This window comes from Solenopsis invicta, chromosome 5, assembly GCF_016802725.1.
Source record: "Solenopsis invicta isolate M01_SB chromosome 5, UNIL_Sinv_3.0, whole genome shotgun sequence".
Classification (NCBI taxonomy): domain Eukaryota; kingdom Metazoa; phylum Arthropoda; class Insecta; order Hymenoptera; family Formicidae; genus Solenopsis; species Solenopsis invicta.
This window is the reverse complement of record NC_052668.1, coordinates 1092589-1114502: the sequence shown is the minus strand read 5'-3', so window position 1 is coordinate 1114502 and position 21914 is coordinate 1092589. Positions and strand designations below refer to the sequence as shown.

Genomic DNA, 21914 nt, shown 5'->3' with positions numbered 1-21914 from the left:
CTGATAGTTTATCGACATTGCAGGCTATTAATAATAACAGTCTTAATGTATATAGAAATAAGTATATTTTAGAAATTGTTAGATTACACACTCGGTTCAAAGATTTATACTCTAAAAATGTATTATATGTATGGATTCCGTCTCATGTTGGTTTTACGGGAAATGAACTTGCGGATTATTTTGCAAAAATGGGCGCCGAGGAACCGGTGGATAACAATAATAATTTGGAGGTACCTGTCAAAGATCTCATTAGTATATATAAAGAGGACGCATGGAAGAATACTCAAAATGTTATAGTTAACGAATTCAGATATAAAGGAATATTCTATTTCAATAACTTCTATGACGGTAGTAAGAAACATCCGTGGTTTCACAAGTGTAATATGGAAAGGCAGTATGTTAATTAATAGACTGAGATCGAACCACTACAATCTGAACGCGTCGTTAGCTAGGAAGAATTACATAGAGAGTGTGAGATGTGAATGCGGTTACGAGATGGAAGACATCAATCATATAGTGTGGCGCTGCCGTAAGTACGATGACCAGAGAATGAGGTTAGGAAGGAGACTTTGGAGAAGGCGACTTGAGAAGGTGGAGTGTATACACGATATCCTGAAGAGAGAAGACTGGAAAAAATTTGAGATCATTTATGAGTTTATCAAGAAAGTGAAGAGAATCATTTAGAATTGGGACTCGCGAGTGCGAGCTAATTAATTAACCAACTAGGGCACTCAACATCGCCGCCCTCGCGTAGCATAACCACATTTACCGTTTCGGTTCGGTTGAATACGCGTGTCCATAGTAGGACACAAAACAAAAAAACAAAAAAAATGGTTTTTCCAAAAGAGATGAGCTTTATATCAAAATAGTTTTGTAGGTTTTGAAGTCTAAATTTATTATTAAAATTTAAATTGAAAATGCCAGGTCTATAATGGAGGTTGTGAAAAGCTGAAATATTGGTATATTTAAAATATGAGCTTAGATTTTATTTTGTAAAATATATATTATATTATTATTATAATTTATATACACACACACACATAATTATATTATATTTTAAAATATATACTATATTGCTTACGGAGTGCGTTGTCATCACACGTATCAAACTCATGTTTTGACTGACAAAAGACTGACTAATATTTTACATATAGTTTTGTTAATAAAATGTAATTTGTTTATTAAAAAAACATTAAGAAATTAAAGAGATATCACCTTTGGGATTAAGTATGTTAGCTGTTTGCGGTACCTGCTGTAGAATCTATATGGTTCATCCAAAACAAAAATAAATTATGTTTTTAAAATATATAGTTAAATCTATTTTTTGTCGTAAATGATTTTTAAAATTTTCATTTACTGCAAAATGACGCTTATCTGAATTTTAAAGTTTGCAATATTACCTAAAATTAAATTGGTTTCTGACTATTAAAAAAAACCAAGATGTAAAAAAAAATTTTTCCCACGACAAAAAGTGCATACTTTCATGCTGAATAAATAAAAAAAACTTTAAATTCGATATATCTATTCGTTTTCGAAATATTTTGGCTACCGATTTGAGAAATACGGTTTTGAAAAAATGCGTTTAAGGTTTCAGTTTACGTTTAACTCAATGTACGCCTATGTCTTTAAAACGTTATAACTTTTTTATTTTTGCACATTTCGAGTTGAAACTGTAAGAAAATATTCTTAAGATATCATACTATAATAAAATGCAAAAATTGAAGACTTGATTCTTTTTATCCACCTAAGTATATGTAACCCCTTAATGTACTTTGCTTAAGATACTTGTTTCTGACGTTAATTTATCATTTTTTATTTGTACGCAGTAACGCTTATATAAGCAATCGATCTGTAAATAGCAAATCGTGTGTGCAATTTGCCTTGTGCGCAATATTGTCGTGTGTGCAATCATGCATTTGGCCTTTAATTTTTTACTTGTGCACAATTGAGACTGTAGGCAATATTTCTTGTGTGCAATCAATTTGTAGGCGAATGGAATGTTGGCAATCGATACTGCAGGCAAACGATTTGTATGTAATTGAGACCCTCTCGAAAGTTTCTAGTGTGTTTTTTTTAGTATCCTTTGTCTTTATATTATGTAATAATAATTATAATCTTTATTAAAATCGTGCGCTTTTGAATTGTGCAATGCGGATGCTTGTGTTAAACAAATATTTTGTACTCGTAGTTGAATATACGTTTTTACATCTCAGAACATAATACGCTTTTATCACTGAAAAATTACTGCTGTATTTGGATATAAATTAAAATTAGATTGAAATACCCCGTAAATTATTAACAAAAATTACAGGTAAAGTTTGACCAATGAGAGTCAGCACGAGGTGCTATGCACAAAGAAATTTATTAGTTACGTTGAGAAATAGCGTTCATTCGACGCTATTTGTATATACTTGTACGCAACCCGCTTTAATCACTTATTTTTCCGGAAAAGTTTTACTTGCGTTTTAAAAACGGGGTCATACTCGTTGAGCCGAATACACAATTTTCACATTACTCAAACTAACTGTTCTCGCGGACTAAAAATGATGAAATATTTTTGTAAGGATATATTTACAAATTAATAAAACAATATAAACGTAAATCAAGAATAATGAATTTCTAATACAAAATATAACTTTAACAATATTTATTTCATTAATAATAATTAAGACGGACGGAAGGTTACAACTTACTTGTTCCGCATCAGCCGTCAAACATATTGCAGTTATAATACTTCCTTACAATCATCGCACGAATCTCGATAAATATAATGTCATTAGAAGAAATTAAGATAATTTTACATAATGTTCTTCAAATCAGTCGCATTATAAACCATGTAATTAATACTTTTACAGCACTATAAATTTATAAAAAACGCAAGTAGAGAAAACCACTGCTGCCTTCCCGAAATTCGGTTCTCTCTTAATGAGCTGTTTTATCATATCCTCTGTTTTCTTTTTTCTGTTTTACGATAGGTAACCGGGGACCTCTGAATGTGACGATTGTACAGGTTGGCAGAGGAAATGGAGGAGGTGGCGATGGCGGAAGTGATTTACTGAGATTGGAGCCGCCATCGGATTTAAGACCAGCTCCGTCGCCCCTATCTGACACCAGTGCTACCTTGCAGTCTGACAACAATGACACTTTGGTTGGAGGTAAGAAAAAAGTGTCATATTTTTATATTATATTCGTTTTAAAAATTGCCGACATTTGCAAAGTACTACCGATCTTTCGTTTGATATGAAGGAAGAAAAATTTCTTACAACTTTCATCGCTCATTATTAGCGATGAGGGTTTTAATCGTTGCTTTTTCTCTCAAAAAGTTATAACATTCAATTTTATATTTGATAAACTAGTTGTTGAAGACAACATAATTATGTATATTTAAACGTAAAAGTAAATAAAATGTGCTTTTACTTAATTCTTTCAAATACTTAATTTTTTCAATGACACAAATGCAAAGTATATTTAGATTACATCCTGGATATACATAAAGTCCATTAATTATTGCGAGTTAATTAATTTACTGTTTACGTATTCAAATTATTTGCACGAATATTCTGATCAACAAATAACGCATTATATATCAATTGCTAATTCGGACGTTGGCCACAATGTGAAACCGCACATGAAAAATGTAATAACTGACCACAAAATTTCAAATCAATACTGATATAATTTGTGAGGTAATTCTGTTAAATTGAGCTTCGCCTAAATTCGAGTTGCGATATTGTTATATTGCAATGACGAAAATGTTTATCTCTTCATTTTTTTAAAAAAAACTTATATCACTCATTTTCTGGAATAATGACATATCTCAGAAAACAAGTTTCTTCATAAAATGAGTTTGACATTTTGAATTATTAAAACAAAAATCATGAAAATTATAAAAGTATTATTTTTTAATGCACTCTTAGTCTAATATTTGATTGTAATAGTGGAAAAAGGTTTTCATTCAGTACCGAATTCTCATTGTGATAAAAATAAATCCTTAAAGTCACCTTTTCAGACTTATGGCATTCTTGATGGAAAAATTTTTTCTTATTTCTCTTTTCAACTTTAGAAGTTCAGTTACGTAATTCCACCAGTAATAAGAACTCCAAAAATCCGTTCTTTTCTTGCACATAACTCAAAAATATTAATCTCTGAGTAGTTCATTGTTCTAGCAAATGAGCGATATGAGCTTGTATAAATAATCATATTGAGACTTCATTGAATACTATGTTTTTAAGCATCCGTTAAATATATTCCGCAAGCAATCGTAACGGAGGGAATTAGTTCATCGCACACAATCTGTATCACTGAAGATATTCTAATATATGGCCGAAACGTTTGAGTAATTGTATTGTTTAAATTGCGATTAATAGCAATTTTCACTTATTGTTAGATTAGCTTGTTTTGCCCTTTGTTTTTTGTATCTTTTACATAAATCACAATAGAATTTAATTCGAGCTTAAATTTATATTTTATTTATTGCAACATATCTTCTTATACACAGAGAGAAATGTTTCTTTACATCTTCTTCTTTAATACATTTTTTCAAATCTAAAGAAATTTATGTATTGGAATAGTACAAACAAATTGATATTTTAACTAAAAAGTATGATAGTTTGATTTTTCAAATAACAAAGTAATCCTATATGGCCTACATATTCTTTGCAATTTTTTCTGATTTTTTACTGAATCTAAAATTACAAACTGATGGTTAGATTCAAAATAGAAGACATTTTTAAATATTAATTTAAAATATGGGAAAGTTTATATTACGTAGGTGTAATGAATATTTTTAGAAAAAGTGTCATTTAGGTCGTATTGGATACATTACTCAATACGGCTTAATTTTGTTTTTATTTCTTCATTTTATGAAAAGTGTTAGAAAAATAGATAATCATGTAATCTAATGTTCCATTTAACAGTTTATAAATTTATTAAAATATTGATATATTTATTGACATATTAACATAGAAGAATACACAAAGAACTATTTTCGTCAATACTCCGTTAAGTAAATAATTGATTTATCTGAACTTTTTTTTACATAAAATCATGGCTTATGAATTACAGTTTATTAGGTTTGGATTAAAATTTATGATCTGAAGTAATAAAAGTACTGAAAAACCGTTACAATTGGTTTGTGTGTATTCAATTTTTATCTAGACTATATTGGTTCTACCTTACAAAGAGTTTTCTTTCAGTGACTATAAACAGAATGCTATGGCGGAAATACAAATTAAATATAGCGTTGTAAAATAAATATAAAATTACAATAATATGAACCGTGGAAATTAATAAACACCATTTGATAGTTATAGAAAGCAGTAATTTCCCTACGATATATTGTATTAGATCATGAAAAACGTAATCAAGAAAATTTTACTCTTGACTTCATTATCAACAATAGAATACACAAACTGAACAGTCAACTGTTGTAAACAAGTTACGTTAACAATCTATACGGCATACTAGCGTTATTTGTTTTAATTCATTATATAATTACTTTAAAAGATCAAGTAGGCCATTGGATACTAGGCCATGTTGGGTACACATTATCATATATGTGTATTTTTGCCTTGAGAAGAATACTTCTTTAAAAAATCATTTAATTTTTTTTACATAGATAATTTTACTATTTTAATAAAAAGAGCGTCTATTATTCCTTTTGTCTCTCTAAAATTTTTTTGCGAAGGAATAATCTTAGGAATCAAATCTGAAAAAAAAAATTTGTAATATATTGAGAAGAAGAGGAATATCAGATGTTCGTTTGTGTTATTATTATTAAATTCACTATTTAATATCATAATATTACTATTTATGTTTATTTCATAATTGTTTCAAGACCAAAAATTTATTCGATAAACTTGAAAAAGATATATAAAATTAGACAAGAAATAATTGCACAAAGATCTAGCTGAACAAGGCTTGTCTTTAATTAATTGTCTTTAATTAATATTTCCACGTGTCAGCCTCTTAATAAATTCTCTTAGTAAATAATTTCTATTCAACAAAGTATTATTTCATTTAAAGTTGCATTGTTCCTGTGAAATAAATATCAAACAGATAAAAATACTAGAGAAACGTATCTTTCTCTGCATCTATTTATAATTTATGAAAAATTTTTTTCTCTCTGTCGAAAGAATTTTTATTGTTACTTATTTGTATATATTACAATTAATTTTTTACTTCTTTGAAAGCATCCTCACACATAATTGTTTAAAGAAAATACGCTGTTATATCTTCCGAATGCAAATGTGGAAAAGATGTCACAAAAAGTTATTAAACATTTTAACTCTTTATTCTATTAATTGTAAAAAAAATATAATAAGATGTATTTTGTTTCGATACATTGTCATGTTTCAAAGTACCGATAAATAGAATTTAAATATATTTTATAAGATTTTAATTCCATTATTGTTTTCGATATTATTTGCTAATATATATTTAATTTCACATGATTTTATTAAGTTGTTTCAATTACTGTGCTTAAATAGTTATTTAAGTGTTATTTAATTTCAATGAAATGGCAATTAAATATTGAACTGACAGACAATGAGATTGATGAATAGATATCGAAAATTTGATACCTTTTCTACGTGAAATTAAATGAAATCTTTTTGCTCTCCAACATCTAGCAACTGCGTCATTAATTACAATTTTTTGAGGTCCGTGGGATATATTCCTTAAATATTGACTTATATGAATCGCTTTCATTCTCGGCCCGCGTGACGGTCTGCGTGATGGTTCGCGTGACGTCATTTCCTGCAACCGGAAGCGTTTCAGTAGGGAGCTTTCGGTTACAGTTAGTTTGCTAAGGATTGATGAAGAAAAGGTGAAGCTAAAGTGCACCAAAAATAGAAGCATAAAAGACGAAAGGATACATTAATGCCTTATATTTCAAAGATGTATTTAAGTCAGACATATTTAATATTATATATAAACGTTTAAAACGTTTCGTTTGCTTTTCTTTGTAATACTGAAAATAAAATATTAGATTTTAAAATTACATTATTTGATAATCAATATTAAAAATTATAATTTTAAATAACAAGCAACTCTATCTAGTAGGCGTTTCTTTGTGTAAAATTTATTTAATATAATTCTTTTAATTCTGTATATTAATACTTTTATTTTTAGTATATTTATCTTTATAGAAATTTAGATTGCAATCCACAAACTTGCAATTTTTTCAAAAATTTTCATTGTTTTTAATAACGTATTAAATATTAATATTGTATTAATATTATTAAGAATGTATTTTAGTATTGCCAGCACAAAAAGTCTATAGTTCATGTTACTTAGCATTTTTAAATTTAAAATATTTCATGACTATTCAGGACGTCAAACATAAATTTTTCTTTTAAATCTTCTTCTTATACTTATTGACAAACTTAATCTTTAAAAATTGGTGAAAAAGCATAAAATTGAGAGATTCCATACAGCACAGAACATTGCAGCAATATTCTAATATTACTTATAATACGTATAGAAACTTAAATACTTTCAAGATCTCAGCAATGTGATATTAATATAATATTTCGGAAAATTGCAATATTATAATTTTTCAATAGCAATAAGAAACCAACACAAAATATTTGCGTGTATAACAAATATGTTATCTATAAAAGAATTACATATAAACGTTTTGACATATGTAAACTCATCCGTAATTATTGTTCGCATTCAGTAAACTTAACAGTTGGGCAATGTTACTAGATTTTTCGCTGAATCTCTAAGTTGATTTATTTATCTTAAAAGTAAAAGTCAATTACGTTCGATTGCTACAAGAGACTTTTGTTCTGCTGAATGCCTATTAGTTATTTGTATCTCTTCATACTTAAGAGAACATTTAATACTTGTAACGTTAGCGAGCATTTTATTTGTTCTTGTTTAACATTTGGTAAACAACAGTGGCGCAGCAAGGGGGGGGGGCTGTGGAGGCTGCAATGTCCCCCTTCAAAATTCTTAATAATTTCAATAATTTCGTAGCTTAATTTTAATATTTAAAAAAATACGATTTTTTTAAACTTTGAAATTATTGTCAAAAATTCAGCACATCTGGTTTATTATAAAAAAAAATTTGACCATTTTTAGTGACAAAATAAATCTGCAAAAATAGAAACACGATAAACGGTTAACATGCAAGGCAAGGACTTCGTCGCTGGCTTTGGGTCGCGCGAAGTGTGGGTAACATTTTACCGTATAGATATGCCTAATTAATTTTAATTATAGTAATAATTGTAATCAAGCAAAGAGCTACAAGCCCCCCCCCCGAAACTTTTTTCTAGCTACGCCACTGGTAAACAACAAAGGTAAAATAATTCCAAGAGCGTTGCGAGCATAACTGGAACGCATTCTCATTTCATGTTAGTTATCTTAAAATAATGCAAATTCTTGAAGTAAAAGTTTGTAATTCTAAATAATATTTATACGTATATTAATGCCTAAATAAATTTATTCTTAAAAAATGTTATCACAAAAGCATAATTTTTGTTAGTAAAATAAATAAACAAGCAAGTTATTCGTATATTTGAAATTGACAAGATTTTTTGTATAGAGATGTAAATCCGAATTAATACACAGAACATTCCAACAATATTGCAGCAACGTTTCTGCAAATGTTATTGCTGCAATGTTGCAATACTGCTAAAATGTTGTGAGGTATTATTAGCGTTTAATTATTTTAAATATATTACATTGCAATGTTGCTGGGACGTTTCATTGCAATATTTCGAAAAGCGAACATCGTAATGTTGCAGCAATTTTACAGCAATGTTACAGCAATGTTTCGTAATCAATATGTAATATTGCAATGTTTCATTGAAATTATTCTGCAATTTTTCTGACCCGTATTGTTTTTTAAAAACGCCGTTCGTAGATCGGATTAATTTTATCTTTAGGATTCAAAAGTTGGCTTGATTTGCACTATCAGTCCGCTTACGCTTCGTTCACGGTTTATTTAAATATTATTTTATTGTTTACAATTTACGTATCTACACTATGGATAACACTCGGGTTTCGCTCTAACAATGATCCTTTGAAAGAATATTTTACTGGAACGTGGTCGAACTTGTCCGGACCCGGACCGATAGTGTGAACAAATTTTCGGACAATTTATTCGCAGTTCTTGTAATCTGTCGAACAGTGTTGAGTAGTATCGAAGCAATATGAATAAATTAAAAAAAAATCTTGGATATTAAAAAAAGTATGTATTTGTACACCATTTTATATTTATACATTAATTATTGATATATTTCTTAATTTTTATTTAAATATACGTATATATAGAAAAATATGATAAAATTTTAAATCGCAATAATAGAAAACTTCAATCAATATATGACACAGTACAAACACTCAAGATATCTTAACGGTTATATGTAGCTAGATTTTAATACTAATATTTATTGTGTAATTTTATATACATTTAAAAGTTTACAAAATTGAGCGCCGAATAAATCTTCGATCTTAAAACACAATTTTAAGTTGATCAAGAAGCAGTAATATCACGTTATTAAATAAAAAGTCAAGAATACTCGAGAAATATGATAGGACCACAAGTGGAACGTGGAGCGTTAGGGGACTAATAGTGTGGATCCGACTTTATTGTCTTTTAAAATTTTTTATTTTTTTATTTTAAAATAATCAACAACGTAAAAGCCAAGAGTTAAATGTTTTTATAGTATTTTGTTATAATATTTTGTTATAATTTCTTATAATTAGGAACATAAATAAAATTTTGTAAATTGTATGTATTATATTTATTGTAAATCGTATGTGTACGTGACGTTCAGTCGTTAAAATTCAATATCCCTATAATAATTAATATTTTTAATTGAAATTTGAACAATTATACTCATCAAACTATTTTGCAATAAATTCTAGATTCAATGTTATTGTATAAAATATTTATTATTTAGGATTTATAAAAACACACTTTATCGGTGGAAAAGAAATCGGGTGATAAAATGACCACGTCAAAAATAAATTTTAAAAAATTAGTTTTGTTTAAAAAAACATACAGTATTTTGTTACAAACTTATATACTGTGCTCAAATACTTAAATTGAAACATCTGTAATACAGTCGCGAAGCTTTAAGGTCAAGATAAATATCAATTTCAAATAATAGATCATGGAGAAACTGCCAAAGAAATTTTTATAAAATAAATCCTTAGATTCTTAAACTTTTTGATAGAATTGTTTTTTAATTAAATTATTGATTGGTTAGTCTTTTAGTCTAAATAAAGAGTAAAATAAGAAACACTTTATAAAATTTATAAAATCATGAACTAAAGAGAAACTTTTAACGTTGGGACTAATAAAATAAAAATAAAAAAACAAAACAAATAAAAAATACATTACTTACAAAAATCATAAGTGTATTCAATGTTTTTCGCATATTAAAAGTTGAATCTACATCTCGCTTTTAATTCTTCTTTTTTATTGACCTTTGGCCAATTCCAGATTTCCAATTCCAGAAGAAATTGCAGTATCACATCTTTGTAAACCTTAAGTACTTAAGAACTCAACATCGAGCGAGCTCACTCGTATTATCAGTATAAAATAGGTGTGTTAGGTAAAGCACGGCTGCGTGTAGAAACATTATGCAAGTGTGCAAACAACCGAGTGCATTTTATCCTTGTTTAACATTCGATGGACAACAAAGATAAAGTAATATCTCTAATATTCTTCAACGCCGCCATTTAAAGTGACAATCGATGCATCGAAAAAATATTTTTATATGAAAATCCCGACAATACCCATCTTATTGGCATGTTTACATTAACAAAATGCTTTAACATTGAATAACTCGAAATATGCATAGCCAAATAAAAGTTAAATAACAAAAAAGAACGCTTGAGTATACATAGGTACATTCTTTGATTACACGTACAAGTTTATAAATAATAAGAAAGTAATATATTAATATGTATGATTAAAAGTTACCTTATCGGGAAACAATATTTTTAAAATGTTCTTTAAATATTTAAAAAACGTTATAATGAAGAATAAATATTTAAAAAACATTTAAAAAACATTGTCTGCTGATAGGGTAAAATAGTATTTACTAGTTAATTACACGTATATGTGTAATTAAATGTTAAAATAAATCTTGAAAAAATTTTGAAATACTCAAAAATAAAAATGCCTTATAACAATTGTCGATTGTTTTGTATTGGTATATTAGCAAATAATAACAAATACAATGACAAATTATTCCATAAGCAGTTAGAATTGATCACCAAAAAGCGGAGATAATAAAGGAAGCTATATATTATTTGCAGTAGCCGTATTATTTCTCCACTTATATTATAAATTAGCTGTTTCTTGCATAAATAAGCCCATGTCCATTACAAACTTCAAGCACCGGCAATAACTATTGGAATGCAATCTTAAATATATTTCAAATATATTATGAAATATATAAAAATAAACTTGTTTTTGTGTAAGACTTATAATTGTTTTTAATACACGTAACTTTTGATCCGATACGTCGATTACTGTATGTATTTAGGCAAATCTATTGAATAGGTCTAAAGATAATGAGAAATTAAAGTAATAATAAAGGTAATGACTGAATTTATTACAGTTACTGTAAAAATATAACGTTACTGTTATCCTGATAAAAAAAAAAATAATGATTTGCTATTACAAAATTATAACTTTTATTTAGTAAATCATAATTTTTATATTAATTTAGTAAAAAGAAACTTTTTTATTTTTCTTTGCTGTCTAATACACGCAATAACTATTCCATTTGATAAATTTATATGTAATTGCATACAACAATTGAACAATACAACATAATTGGTATTACGTATCGATTTATCCGCAATTTATCGTGAATTCGATAGAAATATAAAATTGAAACACTTTTAGGTGTCGACCCAAGACTACTGCTGGGAACCGGTGGTGATCGTAATACTTGGGAAGGTCGCTACAACGTCAAAGAACATCGGCGTGCCGGGAAAGCCACTTTCCAAGGTCAAGTTTACAACTTCCTGGAGCGTCCCACTGGTTGGAAGTGCTTCCTGTATCACTTCTCTGTGTGAGTACCTGCAATGTTTTGTATTTCTGCATGCAATTTACAAGAGAACACAACGGAGTGTTCCCCTTCGATTTTAATAATTATTTTAATATTTGCATATATTAAAATATAGACAAAAATAATAAATATTTTTTTGTAAGTGTGTCCTTATACATTAAGGGGAGTCAAACTCCTTCGAAAAAAGTCGGTTTTTTTTTTAAGGAAACATCGTTGAAACTATAAAAAACAGAAACTAAAAAAGACTACATACATATAAAAGACAGAAAAAATTTTTTTAAATATAAGTTGAATGGTTTCAGGAGTAGGGTAAATTGAGATATTATGACCATAAGGAAAATATGGCCATAGTCTGTAATTTCTCCAGTAATTGCTAAATAGTGCATTTTTATAGTCATTCTGAAAGATAATCAATATTTACAATAATTTATATACGTACACTATTCGAAACAATCTTATTCTGAATATTATATAATACTTTTATTTTTGATTACCTGCAAAGTTTTACATGTGTCCTCTAAAAGCTACTGTAACGTTCAATAAATTACAGTTAAGCTACCATAATCAATGTTTCATTTATAATAAAGGAACCTAAATTGTAACGTGACTTATAATTTGTACTTTTATTTTCACTATTTATTTAAATACACTATGATCAACTTTTTCTTACAATTCGGCCAAGATAGCCCACTTTGTTTTTTCATACATTGTTTTTCTTTAAATTATAAAAATCTGTATTTTTCTTTATTTTAAAAGAATTATAATTGTTATGTTATTATTGTAATATCAAATTTTTAAATTTTTATGTTATTATTTCAATATTATAATTATAACTGAGTCATATATAATTATATATATAAAAGATGTATATATGTGTTTATACTAAATGTATAAAATTATAAGTTTTATTTATCACTTTAGAAAATATTACATTCATTTTTAACATGAAACGTGTATAGCCAACTGTCCCATAATACTATGGTCATTTTTTCCTTAAAATTTTGATAAGATGGCCAATGCGTATGTTATAATATTTTGTTAATATTTAATTTCTAATAAGTGTTTTCTTTTTAAATTCAATAGTATTATTAACTTTAAGATTCAGTGAAGTGATATGTCAAACATTATTAAAAAATAACAAAAATAAAAATGCGTTTTTTACATTTTAAAAAACTATGGCTATTTTACCCAAGTTTACTTTACTTAAATAACAATTAAATTTATTTTTTTCAATAAAAATTAAAAAATTATTTAGTAAAATTTTTTCTTTATAGCTAGTTAAATAATTGACCTTGATATTGATTTTGACCCTCAAGGAGGTCAAGATCATTGACCTTTATCGACACTTTATTTATTAAAAATTTATTAACAACCCAATTTTTATAAATAGAATGTTATTTTTGGACACAATTACATTCTACTTACATTCTAACTTTTTAATAAATAACGATTCAAGTGCTAAGGGAGGTTAATAATGTTAAATACTTTGAGAAATAAAGGTAAATTGTACTTTTGAAACATAAAAAAACTGTTTATTAGCAAAACACTTAAACGGATTACAAATCAATATCGAGAAAAAATTTGAATCAATTATTTATTATTAAATAAAAGTAAGTCGTTTGGTTACTAGTAACTTCAATTTTTAAAGTAGTAAAAATCGTATATTGTAAATTGGTTTGTTGATATGAAACTGAATATACAAATGACCTTGACCTCTTTGAGAAATCAATATCAAGGTCAATATCAAGGTCATTTGACTGTAAAAGAAAAAATACTTAACAAATGTATCCCGGAAATATTTACTGAATTTTTATTAACGTTATTATAAACTACTCTTTGGCAGTGAGTTATCTTTTTTTTGGAATTCATTAATGATTATAATACTTTATAAACAAAGAACATTAACTAAATTTTCAGTTCACTCGTTGACTGCAATATAGATACGTTCCGTTTCATGCATAATGAACATAATGCATCACTTACCTTTATTCACTGAATATTAAACAAGGCACATAAATGATGCATCATGCACATCATGCGTGAAACGGAACGAACCCTGTCAAATCACGTGCCAGCACAATAGAAATGACAATTTCGAGATATCCTAACTGTTTTTCGCTATAAAGATGTTAGAATTTAAAATATTGTTTTTTTGTATATTGAATATAGCTCAATACGGAACTAAAACCTTCATATGGGTTTAAAATAAATTAGTAATTTAAACAGGAAGAAATTTATATGCTCTCATTAGTCTCACTAGCCCTAGATTACTTATCCTTGGCACACAACTCCGAGAGTTTAATATTATTTATTTATTATAAAATAATCTTGAAACTATTCAACTTTTATTAAAAGACATTTTTTTTATTTTTTATAGTTTTGACGGTATTCGCTTCGAAAGAAAATAATGAACAATAATAAGTAATATCGGACTAACGAAATTAAAACACAAGAATAAGGAGGCTTATGCCAGTCACAGCGGTTCCTGATGCCAAATAATTTTTATTAATTTTTACAAGTTCCAACTCAAACTACGTGTCATGAAACCGGAATAGTAATATTAATGTTTTTGAAAGCATATATAATATCCCTCATTCCTGGAAAAATCTGTAAAGTATTTTATTGCGACAAAATAACACCTCAGGGTTCGAACCTGGATCTCTTGAATTTCGTGCCGGCATTCTATCACTACTGAAGCATGTAAAATAATAGACACTTTCAAAGGGCAAAGTATCGTTTCACTCTCTTAATGTACGAAAATGCACTTATAAAAAAAATACGTGTACCTTACTTTTACTTATATATTAGTTTAACATATCTATAACAAAGTTTATTAAAATCAGAGGGGAACGGCTGTGTTTTCTTTTTAGTACAGTTTTTTTTTCTTTTAGTTTTCTATTAGAATATTTATCAGATCATCGTACGATTTCTTCGTCATAGCAACTCTTGTGAGAATTGTAGTGTTGTTAGGCAAGAAGAGTCGAGCGTTTGAAATTCTTGTAGGACTTGTAGGTGATAGATTCGTTCTTATGGAAAATAGTGTATACCTACTCGTAATAATTATTGCACTTTTCTAATATGTAATAGATCCAAAACAAAATAAAATAAAGATTTTAAAAATGGTGCATATTCGTTCAGCTTATCAGCCGCTTGCCAGCCTCGATATATCAAAGGAGAATTAACGTACTTGACAGCAAAATAACATCAATCTTTATTGTCACTTAATAAATATTATTAATATAGCGCTTCAAGAAAGATTGATGACATTTCCAAAATTTCTCTTCCTTTTGTAATGATGTCTTGATACTCATTGTCAGTAATTCGATCATGATTTTTTACTAGAAATCTTCAGGATGCTTGACGCTATCGGGTAAACTTCTACAAAATAGATTGACAATTAACAAAATTGCAGTTATAAACTTAATATTTTAACTAAAAGAATTTTAGTTTTTATTAAGGTTGACAATTATCCGTTTATCCGGATATTCGGATATCAGAGATAGAGATAAATCCGAGATTAAATATCCGATTGAAGCGGATATTTTTTAGATGAAAAAAAATAATCCGGATTGATTCGGATATCCGGATCTTTATATTCTATCCGAAATATTTGGATATAGAATCTGGATAATATCACTATCCGGATACTCGGATATCCAAATATCCATAGATTTGGATGAAATCGTCAACCCTAGTTTTTATTAATAACAGCTGCTGTTTTTACAGTCGAACCTCGATAACTCGAATTTCAAGGAAAGAACTAAACTTTTCGAATTACAGAGGTTTCGGCTTATCGAAATTTTCGAGTAAAAGAGGGTAATTTATAAAAATTCGACTTACGGAGGTTTTGTACAAAAGTTAATAGTAATTTTCCGATTATAATAGCTTTTAAAGGAAAACATTCAATTTTTGACAATGAATTATTTATTGCACTCAATAATAAATGCAAATATAAAGCACATACCAGACTATTACTCATGGATATTAAAAAAATCTGTAAATATAACAATATGTTATTGAACTAATACATTGTTGATCAATGGCATTTTTAACGATAATCAAAGCAATACGTTGGCCTTTATATTATTACAGCAATATTTTTCTATAAAATTTTATAGAACGTTTATTCATTTTACACAAAATAAATGCAAAGGTACTTAAAGACGCGAAAATCGAAATTATGCGTTCGTTTAACGACAAACGCGTGGCTTGCTTGGACATGCACGGTTAAATGATGGGGAGGTAGAGCTGCGACAAGTGTCGCCGTATTTTTTTCAGTGATATTATAACACAGCTACAATCATGAGGAATGATCTCTGTTCTTCATGGCTACAATCTACAACTTTGATTTATAAAGGCAGCGACAATAGAAACTTGACTTATAGAGATAAACTTCGACATGTAGAGGTTTGTTTACTTTAAATTCGAGTTACAAAGGTAAAATAATCTAATAAATAATTTGAGTTAAGGTGGAGGTTTTATTTCGACTTACATAGAAATTTTCCGCAGCGGAGCGAAAGGGAATGAACAACGTTTTTATTTTATAGAGGTTCGACTGTGATTTATTTTGCAAAGATTCACTCGATGTTACCTGAAGATTTTTAGATAAAAATCATAATAATTGAATTACTGATGGCCGAGTTATCAAAATGTTGATCTTCCAAAAATGGAGAATACTTTAGTTACATATTTATAGAAATATTTGTCAGTAATAAAATGTCTTTCTGTTCTTTATATGTTATACAAAACTTTTTTAAAACTTTATCTTCGTTCATTTATTTAGCTCGTCAAAAAATTATCAAAGATTTTCGAGCGATCTAGACCTACAATCTTTTTAATTTAATTGAGACTTTGTTTCAATCAGTTATATGAAAAATATTTAAAATCATCTTTTCTCTGGAAAGATCGAGCGAATAAAAAGTTGCGAAATACTGTACGTTTATAAATAAGCACAGATGAAGAAACGGAGGCAATGTTTACTGGAAAATTTATTTGTGCTTTTGTAGTTATATTTCTTGTAACATAACTTAAACTCACGAAGGTGAAGAAGTTACGACATCGTAATTCGAAGTTGGCTACAATAATAAATCCATACGTTCCCAAGCAATATGTTCTTGGATCACAGTTTACGGTTGATGCTATAGCGAAGGAAAGCGCAACTGTTTATTAGAAATTTATATGACGGACAAAATATCTCCGTCCGTATGCGAAGTGCTTTATGCTTCCCCGGAGTATTCTTCGGCGTACATCGATAAATAATAAAGTTTTAACCGCTACGTGGACACAATTGCCTATCAGGGTTTATTGTAAAAAGTTGAAAAAAGAAATATTAGCGCAGCATATTTTCGATTTAGAATATAAATAATGTTAACATATACATATACTGGCATTTTTCGAAATGTTACATGTTTCTACATGGTGTATAAAAAATAGGACAGGACCCTTAAATATTTTCGGAAAATATGTTTTATCGAAAAGTGTTTCAGATAAATGTGTACAATTTATAAAGGTCTAGTAATTGATCGGTTTGTCATTGAGTGGGGTTTTCAAGGCAAGCCACTCTGAATTTTTTAAACGAAATCCCTTACTTTTTCTTGTTTATTCCTACAGAGATTTTTATAGAGTTTATTTTTATTCTTTATGATCTTCTTAAAATATTATAACTTTCTATCTACTTTGAGTCAGTCATTTTAAAGTTATTAAGGATTATATGTTATAAGATATTCTGTCAACGAAGACAAGTTGGCGGATGATCCAACTAATGAAGATAAGATTGATGAATGATCTAGCCAATGAAAGTAAAATCGCGGTGGTGATGTTAAAATAAAAATTAATTCTTTGTCAGGATGTGACAATTGGCTTATCATAGTAATTATTTAAATTGCTAGCCATTCACCGTTTAATAACATGGTATTCAATTATAAAAAGGTGACATTGCATTTATAATGTAATCATTAGGCAAAAACATCTCTTCTTTTAGAATTTGACGACGGAAATCGTTCAGATTTCATAATTTTGTTTTATACACTCTATTCTTTAAATAATTCTTTTAATAACAAAAGGTAATTAAGCGGAAATAAATCGGGTGATTGAGGTAACCACTCGATTATTTCTTTTTTGCACCTAATCATCTATTAAAAAAAACTGATAAAATAATTGCGAACGTTCTTACCAAAATACGGTCTTATATTGTTCTATTGAGACCATATGTCCGCTCAAAGTTCTCACCTACGATCGTAAGTATTGCCGGAAGTAGGTGATTTGTCAACATATCTTCATGTTTTGCTGCTGTCAAATTGTCATTCATGAAAAATAAGTCATTTATAACATTATTTAGAACACCTGTCCAAAACATGAAATTTTTTTGGATATTATGTGTGCCTTTACATCCACAGAAAGAGAGATTTCTGGATTCAATGTTATTATTTTTCTGTATGTCGTGAAATAAGATTGATATAAAGACAATCATAACTATATTAATGGGAAGGGAATATTATATTCTTAAATGGAAAAATTCTTAAATCTAGCATAAAATGATCATTCGAAAATAATCATCTAGAATCGATAGCATCATTTCGATAACTTTTCAATAATATTGCAATAACATTGCTACATTACAGCAATATTGTTACAATTAATGTATACTCTTTGTATGATTATTATATTTGATTTTATATAATGTAACCATTAAAACAGTAGTGCGATTTAGGAGACTAAAGCATTTTGTAAAATTTTATTTATTTAATTTACAAATGAGAACACAAAGTTATCTGAACTTTGTTAATCTAATTTTAATAATTTTGTAATTATTACAAATTATCAGAATTTAGATTACTCATTTTTTCTTTTTTGCAATTAAGCTACAAAATGTGTTGAAAAATAGCAGGAAAGTTACGATTTTTCTATAAATATTAATAACAAAATTTCTGTTGCTCCTAACATGTTGAGTTCAATGAAGAATGATAATAATGTTATGTAATTTCGAAATAATTTCACCGAAAAGTACAAGTACTGCCGAATTTATACGCGAGGTGGTGCGATTTAGGAGCCGGTGCGATATCGATAACCTTACGCCCTATCTGGTGGAAATGCTTTATCATGAATTACCACTGGGACAGACAGTCACAAGAGATCGCTGTCAACAACTCAACAATTATGGCATTTGAATCAAGCGTTGAAGGAAAAATGCCGTCAAAAGGGAAATACTCGCAAATTGACGCAAAGTCTTTCTGCTTCATGACAACGTTAGACCGCATGTCGCTGTGTAACGAAAGAGACGTCGAGTCAGATTAGGAAGTCCTGCCGTATCTAACGTATTCCCCAGATATCGTCCTGTCTAATTTTCATCTATTCAGATCGATGCAGCACAGTCTATTTAATACACAATTCTGAAATGCTAAGAAAGTACTAAGAAAATGGGTCAATGAATGGATTATCTCGAAAGATAAGCTTTAACGACGTGGAATTAACGACTAATATTTGGATTAAAATATTGTATGTTATTTCATTGTTATTAATACATAAAAATGGCTTTGAAACTATACGAAATTTAATACAATAAAAAATAAAGTTTTATTTAAAAAATTCAAGTTGACCTTGTTCTGATCTTGGCAATGCTACTCAATATTCATATAAAATATTTTTTGATAAAACTTACAGTACATTTTTTATCCTAAGAAAGATCCCAACATTTTTATGTATTCGACATATATGCAAAAACACAAAATTCAATATTTTTATGATATACATGTCGCAGTTAATAGTTGTAATATCTACTGGTTTATCTTTTTTTACGAGGCATTTTTAATTAAAAACAAACATATATTTTTCTTAATTAACTATTTCTGTATCGTGTTTTACATTTTCCTGATACAGAAATCATTGAATTTGCAATTAATCTTCCGAGGATCGGTAAGCTTTTGAACAATTTTTACAATTTTAGATTTATATGCTCGTTTCCACCAATGTAGATTAACTTTGATCTCAGTTTAACTTACTGTTTGTCTTTTACTAATTCTTATTGTTTATTAATTATTAGGACTAAAGAGAGATAAAGAGTAAGTTAAACTGAGATTAAAGTTAAGCTGAATTGGTAGAAACAGGCATTAGAATATTGTTGAATATGCATTGCATCGATCTATAAAAAAAGATGACGTTGCTGCAGAATCGATATATCGATTTCCGGTCCGGAAAGGTTTAAAAAATTACTATATTTTTCCGTATTTAAGCTTGACATTACTACATATTACTATACTAGAATAATTATTTAACAGCATTGAAATAACGAGAAGGCTAGACACAGTTTAAAGCAGATCTTTGTGCTCAATAACTTTTTATGTAAATTTACAAACATTTACATGATTTCCCAAACTGTGCGTCGCGTGTTTTGCGAGACTTCAAACACAGCTATTTTAGAAAGAACCAATGTGCCAAGAAATCTATCTAGAAAATTATTCAGCACAAAGATTTGCTTTAGACCGTGTATAGCCTTCTCGTTACTTAACGAGATGTATTTATACGTTACGTTTTCCGGTCATATTAGGTCATTGTTATTTAACAGCATTTGCAGTAAAAAAAGTTTATTATAAAATCAATTACAAAAACAATATTACACTGACATTTTGGATGTTATCAAGTAATAATAAACGTTATATGCAGCAATTTATTTCATAATAAATGTAAATGAATATAAAATAAGCAATGAAATTCACTTAAATTGCCAAAAACCGATATGTCGGCTTTCGGTCATCTAAAAGTTAATTAATTCTTTTATTTTTTTAAATTTTCGCAGTTTCTCGCGATCGAAATATCACCTACGACCTACGATATTCGAACAATTTCGTGGCATTTAGCGAATATTATCTGAATACTTATTAAATGATAAGTCTCGCAAGATACGAGATTCTTGTGATGATAAAGAGATGTAATTTCTTTTCACTGTTTTTGCTCAGGACATCTACTGATCGTTCGCATACAGGTCTTATATTTCGCGTAGCTTAAGTTTGATGCGCACAGATGGCGGACTCCACACTGACATTCTCCACTTTGTCTGATCAATATTCACATTCTAACATTTATCTAGGGCAGGGATCTGCCTTAAAACATCCATCTTTTCTTTGCGTTTTATTCTTAAATATTCAAGTGCATTCCGCGGTTAAATGTAGTTATCTTAGAATCGTTTTTCTTTTAGCGATTTTATCAGATGCAGATTGTAAATATTATACTGTCTTAGCCAAAGATCTACGATAGTTTTCTAAACACTGTCTTTTTTTTCTCTCAGAAAACTATACGTTTCACGACTTACTGATAATATAATTCATGCAATTCGTATATGCAATATTCAATTCAATTCTTAATTGTCTTCCTATTCAAAAAAACGAACTTTTTTGCTTTCGTTTTAAGAATTTTTATTTTCGAAATGTTATATATTAGATAAATATAACTTGCTGAAGAATTTTGTATAATTTTATCCAAAATATATAGAAAAATATATTCTCATTAATAATAATAACAATTTTCATGGAAAAAAATGTTAGATGGAAAATAACAATAAAAATATGATTTGTGTGATTTTTGCTGAAATTTATTAAGTTCTTTAAAAAAAATTTTTTTAATTATATAAAGATTAGAATATAATTTCTTGCTTCTATGTAAAACAATAATGGTTAATTAAATAGAATATATTAACAAATTTATAAATATAAAACGTTAATTATAAATTGTAAATACTGATTTTAATTTAATATTGATTTACACAAATTATTAGTTTGATACTGTTTTTTTTCTCTCTGACGACAAGACGTATACGTTTAAAAAAAATTTGCGTTATCGCGACACGACATTACTTTTCAGCTTCTTCTTACGTCTTACGCT

General features: G+C 28.1%; 1 protein-coding gene and 1 long non-coding RNA gene across 2 annotated transcripts in view; both read left to right on the top strand.

Moving 5' to 3' along the window:
- The window catches only part of LOC113004804 (potassium voltage-gated channel subfamily KQT member 1-like), a 54691-nt gene extending 42423 nt beyond the window's left edge, over positions 1–12268 (top strand). The window contains exons 2-3 of the mRNA XM_039449674.1: positions 2976–3155; positions 11876–12268. Of these exons, the coding sequence (XP_039305608.1) occupies positions 2976–3155; positions 11876–12048 (353 nt within the window). The 3' untranslated portion in view covers positions 12049–12268. The remainder of the gene's footprint in view (positions 1–2975; positions 3156–11875) is intronic.
- An 830-nt stretch (positions 12269–13098) lies between these two features.
- Positions 13099–19413, top strand: LOC120357872. Its single transcript, XR_005574871.1, has 3 exons — positions 13099–17318; positions 17723–17725; positions 18799–19413. It is a non-coding gene; the product is annotated as an uncharacterized LOC120357872 (long non-coding RNA).
- The last annotated feature ends 2501 nt before the right edge of the window (positions 19414–21914 follow it).